This window comes from Symsagittifera roscoffensis, unplaced genomic scaffold (assembly GCF_963678635.1).
Source record: "Symsagittifera roscoffensis unplaced genomic scaffold, txSymRosc1.1 SCAFFOLD_524, whole genome shotgun sequence".
Taxonomy (NCBI): domain Eukaryota; kingdom Metazoa; phylum Xenacoelomorpha; order Acoela; family Convolutidae; genus Symsagittifera; species Symsagittifera roscoffensis.
Genome location: NW_026970737.1, coordinates 25,605 through 35,000, shown reverse-complemented (window position 1 = coordinate 35,000; position 9,396 = coordinate 25,605). Strand labels below are relative to the sequence as shown.

At 41.2% G+C, this 9,396-nt stretch overlaps 1 protein-coding gene across 1 annotated transcript; it reads right to left on the bottom strand.

Annotated features, from left to right (window-relative positions):
* Positions 1-887: 887 nt before the first annotated feature.
* On the bottom strand, positions 888-1,884 carry LOC134855940 (endoplasmic reticulum lectin 1-like; the record flags this gene model as incomplete). The annotated part of the gene is made up of 2 exons (XM_063872321.1): positions 1,558-1,884; positions 888-1,413 (listed from the first exon to the last, which is right to left on the bottom strand). Coding segments are annotated over exons 1-2 (833 nt in total), but the record flags the coding sequence as incomplete, so codon positions are not given.
* Positions 1,885-9,396: the final 7,512 nt, after the last annotated feature.

The window sequence follows — 9,396 nt, the reverse complement described above, 5'->3', positions numbered from 1 at the left end:
TCAGCTTGGAATCGCTCGTCGGGAGTCCCCGTGGTGTTTTCGGGTACACCTCTTATGCGAACTCCAAGGTTGCTTGAAGATCGAACTGGTGGTGGCGTATCGATCTTTTTGCCCATTTTCACTGCACCGAGTGATGCGGCGAAGTTCTGTGGCTTCGTTTTTTTCACCTCGTTGAGTTCTAGTTTCACAGTTTCAATCAGGGCATTTGATTTGGTTATGTTCTCTGTTAGTGTCTTCATTTGGTCTTTGATTTCAACTAGTTGGTTATCGATTTTGGTCAAATCGTTTTTTTGGTCAGTTTTTGGGTCTCGCTCTTTTTTGTTTACACATTGGTTGCAAACATTGAGGATGTTTGCTTTACACTTGATGAAAACGTCTAGGCTATTTTGATCAAAATTAGTGCATTCCGGTGTCATGTGTAGAACTTTTTGACAAAAATAACACACAAATTTTTCTTTCTTGATTTTTTCTTGACAAGTGTAACACTTGTTTCCTCGATTCGCCATTCTGATTTTGCTTTACAGAATTTGCCTGCATCATTGCATGAATACATCAAAAAACATAATTGTGAGAAAAATTGTTTATGATAAGAAAAATAGGTGTTGTGTCAATTAAGCAGGCAAACGATAGTATATTGGCAATTTTTGAGTTTGGCAAGTTAAGATGAAAACTTTTGAGCATGAAAAAAAAATACCTGGCCGGACTCCAGCCTTTGATCTTTTTCATCCAAAAACATGTTCTACCTCTTTGCCATAAGAGCAGCATTAGGCGCTGAATTTGAAATGATTTACAAGTAAACTATCAACTGATTAAGATCTAGGTTCCGATTTGACAAGGTTTGCTAATCGCAAGCTACGTTGAGCCATTCAATATTGAATCCAACTTACAGTTTCACAAGTTTGTTCTTGTCTTCGGCTACGCAGTACAACCTGGTCTCCTCGCGGCCTATTGGGGCAAAGTCGGGGTGTCTACACAATGATGGGGCAGTGACTGTTGCCTCGTACGTACAAGATGCGACCTCACGGATATCTATCAGCTCCAGTCTCGCTCCAGGTAGGCAAACATAGCGGACATTAACGCTCCTTGGTTCATTGTTCTTGATGTCACAGGGGGTTCCATCTGACATCAAAACCTCAACGTAATGATGCGTTGAGTCCTCCAACTGAAGAGTTTTCAGCAAACTTTCAGGCCATCTTTTTCCATAATGCTCATCCGTATATTGCTGGCCTTGCCACAAACCTTCCAAAGCTCCCAAGAAATACTCCTGGACCTGACTAGGTTTCTCTTCGTGGTACTGACGAAAAGTTTTGCCATGACACAATTGATATATCCAATAAGCGCTGATTAGATAGGAACAGGCTTCAGATAGAAATATCTCCTCGATAAGTTCTATTGGACCCGGACCTTCATATTCTAATTACACAGACACAAATGACACTTGATTACATGGCGCCATTACATATTACTCAATTTAATTTTTTTCAAGTTTTTTTTTTTCAATTTAACCAATCAAGATCCCGTTCCAAATTTTTAACCTTGAAATCAAAAACTAATTACCTGTATTTTCTGATTGGTCCATTGTTCCATCATTTGGTAAATAACATTTGTAGTTCCCATCATTTTTTGCTTTCATTTCGAAACTGTTGAAAAACTTCAAGACATTTGCTTTTGATTCAGGGTTGTCATCTACCGAATCTTCGGAAAGAACTTCCTTCAGATGCTTGGGGAGCTGATTAATTTCTTCTTCAAAAAAATAACTGTCCAAAAACGAATCTCTTGAGTTGAACCATTTGATGATGAATATTGGCTCGCTGTCATATATAGATGCACAGCAGATACTGGCAAACCAGATTAGTGGATACATTAACTTAAATATGTACAGCATTATCTGAAATCACATATCGAACTATGGATAGATGAATTTGTTTCCTCAACTTGGGAAAAACATCTGGCTTCAAAAAATTTTCCTCAAAATGAGGTCGGATGTAAAATGTTCCATAATTCCTGAGGTCGGATTAAAATGGAATCTTAAAAGAAATTGCAGAACTAAAACTGATACCTACAAGACGAAACACGAAAAACGATGCCACCATGAAAAACCATCGAGCACCCCTCTCACAATCATTTAAAAAAAATCAACTTGACTTGAATATCCAACTTTGATTAACCGCGTAGAACTTGAAATACAAAAGAAAAAACTACACCTTGACATCAATTGTGACTCAATTTCAACCGTTCAACCATTTTCCCGCTATTCATGCAAAACCTTTTCTTTAGAAATGAAAAATCGACAAAATAAATGTTTTTTTTTCTTAAAATTATTTCGTTTTCTCGTTTCCCATCTTTCCTGATTTTTCATGGAAAAAACACACTTGATGTATAGGCCCTGAAACAGAAAACTCAATTCTTCTTCACCAAATTTTTGTTATTAACTCTCTTCAAATAAAATTGTCGCGTGTTTGAATATCTATGTCCTTAAATATTCAATCTTCAGTTTGGCTATTCGATTTCTCTACAATTGCATAACTAAAATCTGCGCTATTGTTGACGACGAAGACATTAAAGAATCCATTTTGTTTAATTCATTTCTTGCAGCTATTTGCAATTTCACTGAAATAGAGTTGTCTTGTTCGAGTAGAGTTGTCTTGTTCCCGACAGAGAACACCGCTAAATTCTACTGGAGTGTCATCGCTCGGCAAGAGAGAACCTTGATTGGGCAGATAGACGAGTGGAGCTGGCCAAGGATCCATACGATAAAACTACTTGGGTTAAGACTAGTTAAACTTCTTGAGTTATCTTAATTACAATATTTACCTGAGTCCAGAGTCATGTCAATATGTGAGTGTTGAATTGAAATTCTTGAGTTTATTTTACACAGTCAAGAGTAAAATAACTAAGTCCGACGAGGAGTATGTGCCAGTCGGTCATATCTGGAAGTGTAGCCTTGCTTAGGGATAAAAACAAATTTTCAAAAATTCGAAATGACCCTGTCATGCTCAACTTTCTCGCGACAACTGAAAATACAAAATAAATTAGATCAGAAGATTCGAGATATATTTCCGCGAAAGTCGACAGAGATCACTAGAGTAATATTGCTATTCGCAATTTTACCAGAAACTTCAGTACGAGTACAGTTGTCTTGTTTCTATAGAGAGGATCGAGAGTTCAAGAAAAGAAGTGCAATTGATTGGGCCAGAAAGAAGTTTGACTGGGAAGGTGGACAGCCGAAACTGCCCAATGGTCCAGGGAATGAAACTTCTTGAGCTAAACTTATTTACTTAAAACTTCTTCTGGAGTTGCTTTATTATTTTTACTTACCTAATTCTAGAGTCGCGTCATTATGTGAGTACTTAATTTAATGTTGCTCAGTGCTTTTTATGTGATTAAATTGAGATAACGCGAGTTTTAGGTTGATCCATCTGAAATGGATCAAAGGTCCACTGTCCTAAAAAAAACTAAGCTTCCAACACTGTTTTTCATGGCATTCGTGTGTTTTAGATATTTAGAGACCTGAACATTGGGGCGTTTCTATTTCTATAGTGTGACATTCGACCAGAATGGCCAAAATGCAATCTCTGCAGAATTCGGAATTTTAGCAGTAAGCCTTCCGGATTGGTGGTTTTTAAGAACTAAGAGCGTTATTGGAACGTTTGGCCAGACGGTGAGGGCTGGAATATTCTAGTATTTTTAAATATCAAAAATTCGAATTATGACGTCATATTTCTGAGAAACGTCAGAAACGGCCATTTTGGCTAAAAACGAGAAAAAAAGAAGAACAACTTTATCTGCGATAGCGAACAGGACGAAAATCAAGATTAAAAACGACAACGAACTACAGAATAGCAGAGGACGTTCCGAGTTGCAACTATTGTGCTGCTACAATAGTTGCAAGGCCGTTGCGAACAACGGTGAAGGGTAAGAGACAGCCTTCCGGAATAGGAGGAAACCAAGATTAACGAGCTTGATTCAGTGGATTCGTCAATCCGGAAGGGTAAAGGAACTGAAACTTTTATCCTGTTACATAAACTTTTAGCTTCCTGTCATGTCCTGACTTGAATTTAATTAATATCTAGATTCATTTTGATAAGGATGAGAAGCTAGGAGTTGGGGGGGAGAGGGTTGATCCATCTTCGATGGAGATGATGATTTTTATCTACTGAACAAAAACAATAGTAATATAATAAGTAGTAACCCTGTTTTTAGGAGTGACCTCGTGGTCTGGGGATACTGAGACCCAGCCATGAGCTCACTAGTTGCATGTAATTAAGTTAATTTGAGCGTTCTGGTCGAAGCCGGAGAGCAGTGACGTTTTTGTCGACCCGATGTTGGAAAGACCACCGAAAAGTACTGGCTTGGTAGAGACGGTGAAAAGCATGCAAAGCTCTGTTTAGACGTTAGCCAGTCGTCTTAAGACTTAGTTTTGTGATCCGTCGATATGTATATTCCGGGCGAATGTTACATACATGTTTTTATGGCGCTCCTGGGTGTTATTCTTTTTAACATCATGACCGGCAGAACCGTTAACGAGCACTCCGCGCCGAGCGGATGCTCACATTAACGCCCTTATTAGGCCTAAGCCGCCGGGGCGGAGGGGTGGTTCGGAGCGCGGAAGCCCTCCGGATTACCGTGAATAGCTTTTTAACTTAGTTAAGACCAAAAATTCACGAACCAGGAAGGGTGGGGGGATCGGCCATTCACTCGTTCCCTGAGAGGTTCGTGACCAAAAACACTAAAAGATATATATAAAACCAAACAAAAAGTAATATAGTACCCAAGAAAAACAAAAAAACATAAAAAATTGCCGAAAAAACCAAAAACAGTAAAAAAGTAGAAAATCAGTAGAAATCATCCCCCCAGACAAGATGTGATCCAACCCCCCCGTTTGTTGTTGATAGATATATTGTTGTTACAGGCATTTATATCAGTCAGGATCGTTACGATCAGTTTTGTAGCCCGTTTATGAGGCTTGTACTGTAGGGTTATTTGAGCATTTAAGCACGTTAATGATAAATTGCGCTCAATCCGGAAGGGTCAGCTGATTTGCGCTCAATTCGGAAGGGTCTTGGGTGAAGACCGATCCGGCAAGCAGCACAAGGAGCAACAAAGAGGCTCAACGACGACAACAATCGACTGTTGGGTATCGTTAACAAGTTTTGTAGCCCTTTCGGTACAAAAATTAAGATAGTAAACTGTGGGGGGCTCGACAGTGCTGCACTGTAGTGACCCTTCACCGAACTGCGAATATCCGAGTTAAGCACCTTAATTTGGATATTAAGGAAACCCGGAGGGGTATAGTATTACTAATATTATTACTTATATAGCCTATATTAATAGTCTTATATCGTTTTTCAGTCAAAAACAACGAAAACAGACCGGTTTTAAGGGTCAAAATAGCGATATTTTGATCCCCCCACAAGTCGCGATTTTTGAAATATCGATATTTTTTGAAACGGAAAAAAGCGCTAAGTTAGTGTGTTACATCGTAACTGCACTACCATAATAGATAGAACCGGTTAAGTTAAGTTCGAGAGTGGTTGGAACTATTTTGGTACCGAAAATCGAAATTTCGTGATTTTTGAGAAAACGGAACACTAAAAATTTGGAAAATTTTTTGAAATTTTTGAGTTCCGACAGTAGAAATAGTTGTTCGGACAACGTCCACTAGTGAATCTACAAGTTTTAAAACCCGCTACCCGAAAGCCTTCCGGGTTGCAGAGAAATCGAACTTAACGTGTTTGATTTGGTGGATTCATCAATCCGGAGGGGTACAGGTAGCATAGTTTTTTGCAAATTTTTTCTACAAAAGCGTTTTTGATCGGGTTTTTTGCATTGAACTAGAAGAGTATAGGCCTTCTGAGCTCGGATCAATAATTTTTAGGTCGAAAAGACCTGATTTGTGGAAAAAGTTAGGCGGAACCTATAAGAGAGAAAAAATTTTTGAGTTTAGAAAAAAGACGTTTTGGTTAATAACTTTGGAACTACTGGGCATATCGAGTTGATCTTGAGCTTGAGCTTACTGATAGGGACAAAAGTTTTTCGGAAAAGGAAGCGTGAAAATTTTTTGAGATTGTTTTTAGCAAATTCCTCAATTTGGAAGGGTACACCCTTCACGTTTTATAAATTTCTTTTAGAAGAGCCCTTTACCCCTACCAAAAGGTAATAGCGGTTGAATAAAGTAACTTTAGGCCGTTCTAGACGAGAAGGGAGGGCTAAAGGCACAACAAAAGCTTAATCGAGCCGAAGTTAGGCCGGCAATAAGACCCTTCACCGTTAGTGTGAATTGGCAAATAAGAGGCTTAACTTCAATCCGGAAGGGTCTAGGAAGGTAGTACATACCCTTCCCAGTTAATTGAAAGAGCATAATTGCATCGGAGAACGTATCCGGAGGGGTATAGGTTGAAAAAAGGAAATCTCCGAAAAGCCACTTTTACAAAACCGGAGGGCTCCCAATCCGGAGGGGTCAAAGATTTTTCAAGTTAGGAGGGGTCCGAATCCGGAGGGGTCTTATAGTTGCTAATTCGGAGGGGTCCAAATCCGGAGGGTTCTTGTATTAACCAACTCAGAGGGGTCCAAATCCGGAGGGGTCTAGATTCTATTAGTCCGGAAGGGTCCTATTTGTGCCAATCCGGAGGGGTATTATTTTTTTGAAGGACTTAGGTAGACGAAAGAAAGACTAAAAAGTGAGAGGTATTAGGTTATTAGCACACAGGCTAGGTATCAGTGACTGCACTGGTAACTTGCCTTTCAATAAGAACCAGACTAATACAAAACAGGTCCGAACTCGGATATTCGCGACACTAAGCCTAAATTAAAAAGAGCGTGATTCATTGGTGTGGATTGAAACATAATACGTTTTTGGGAAAAGTGACTGCCCTGAGGATTTTAGTAGGTCTGGCTCGGGCAGTCCGAAGGCAGATAGGTAACACAGTACTCGGTGGGTGCAATAGCCGCCCACTTGAGAAAATTACTGCCTTCAAAGTTTTGTCTGTTTGGTGCAGCACCGAGCAGGGAAAGCTTTTTCTTTAAAAGACAAGTTCGACTATTGTACTGCGACCGACTAAGAGTACATTACACATACGTTTTTTTTCCATAGAGACATTCATATTCTGTCATTATTTATTTGTTTGTTTTTGATTTTAAATCAACATAAACTGTGCTTGATTGGGCAGTGAGTACACTATCTTTTAAATTGACTGATAACATCATTTTGTGCTAGTTTTCAAATCTTTGGACCGATAATCGGTTAGTGTGAATAAATTTTATACAAACTGTACTCTGATAACATACAGGGATTCGTGGTCACTATTTAATAGAATCTTGTGAAAATTATTGTGTTGTGTCATTATTATTGTTAATAAAACTATAAGGTCTCTAGCAATCGGGTTAAGTATAGGCATTAATAAGTGACAAATAGAGAATGAGTCTAGACAAGTCAAGGATACCGAAACGAGGTAATAGCTCTAAGAAATTCATACCTGAAAAGCAAAGAAAAACGATGACCGATCCTTTTGTGGATTGGATCAAGCGATCCCAGTCTGACAAAAGGGGGACGGTTTCAGGCAGAATGGTTGAAACGAGAAGTCAGAAGACCTCAGAAGAGCAAAGAGAACTGTTAGAAGTAGAGGTCAATACGGACCATACCATGAATGACAACCAGGAAGTAAATGGACTGGGAGGAAGAGGCAGAAGGCTGGCGAGTGAATCTACCCCGGTAGAACAAGGCCATGATTTTGCCACTTCCACCGGGACATTGGATCGAGAAGAGATGTCGGAACTGTCCGACATCTCAACTGAAGTAACGGCAACTAGAAGATCTCCGACAGACAACACCATGATGGCAAGCGGAACTGGGAAACAAACAACGTCATCATCGTTCTCAGAAAGAATGAAGAACACCTTCGGAAACATCTTTCCATTCACCATGGGAGGAGGCGCGGGGAACGAAGTTGAAACCCAGGAGGAAGAGGTTGAAGAGGAGCAAGGGGACTTTGGATCTCAAGTCAGCCTCAATAGTTCGATCCAGGAAAGTGAGGCACACGTCGGAAGAGAGACTGGAACCATGGACAAATTTGGTGTAGTGACAACGATTAGCAAAGAGGCAAACACACCGGGCCAGCCAAAGGACTTCGCGATTAGGACAAGTCCGGAGCCGCAACCTGGAGAGGTTAGAACCAGAGGGCTCGGCAACGCGCTAATGGATCCTGAAATAAATCATGAAAAGACGTTGAAGCAGAGAGTCAAGGCCCGGATCTCGACAAGCACGAAGTTACCTGGGACCGACAGGGTTACACCACCACTAGTGACGCCACTCATGGATAACGGGTCAGCACTAGAGGAAGCCTTAAACAACATAGTGGACAGCTTAGGAGAACAAAACGAGCAGATGTCGATAAGGATGAGTGAACTAGAAAGAGCAGTTCACATTGAAAGAGAAAGTCTGCGGGAAGAAATAAACCGCAACAGACAAGAAGTTGGCAGGAGCGAAAAACGCTTGAAAGAAAGAACGGACGAACATATGACGAGGAACTTGTCGCGAATGACAAGAGAGGCGGAACAGAGGGAGTTACGCTTAAGAGCCGACATGGAGAAGTTAAGAATTCAGCAAGAGCAGTCTCTTGGGACTCTTGACACAAAGATAGATGCGATGATGGAAAGGCGAACTCAGGCTATCATGGATAGGTTGGACGGGCTACTAAAGAGCAAGAGTGGACCAAAAGAAGGAGAGCCGAACTCGGGAGGTCCCAGCAGGGAACCGAGGGTGAACTTCAATGAACATCAAAGGAGGAAGACGTATGGATCCACTAGAGGCAGGGGCAGTTCATCAGGCTATGCCACAAGGGGTAATGCAGCATGGGGCCCGAACAGTAGAGCAAGTTCAACGGGGAACAGACAAACCTCTAACGAACGACCAACGCAAGGCACACATGCGACTGGGAGAAGTGATTCCGGCAACAGGGGGCATGCAAGCCCGAGGAGGAGTCATGAGGGCCAAGCGGGAAGCGCTCACGGTGATTCGGATTGCAGGGATGCACCGCACACAGAGCCTTCGACGAGGTGTGAAGACACTCAAGCGGGACACTCAAGGGATGCTACGGCAATGGCCACAGCATTTGAACCCCTGAACAGGTCTTTGGAGACATTCCTGACGCGGTTATCTAGAACCAATGAACGCAGTGAGAAGTCCAGAAGAGTCTTTAAGAAGCCAAGATGCTACAAAGACGAATCTGGCTGTATTGATACCTGGGTAGAGGTAATGAAGCTGCATTTCGAGGAAGAGGACTTGTCGGAGAGACAGGAATGCAGCGCGCTCACCAGCAACTTAGAAGGGACAGCCCTGAACTGTGTCATGGCCAAGAAACAGTATCAACGTGACACTGCTGAGAAAATCTTCGAAAT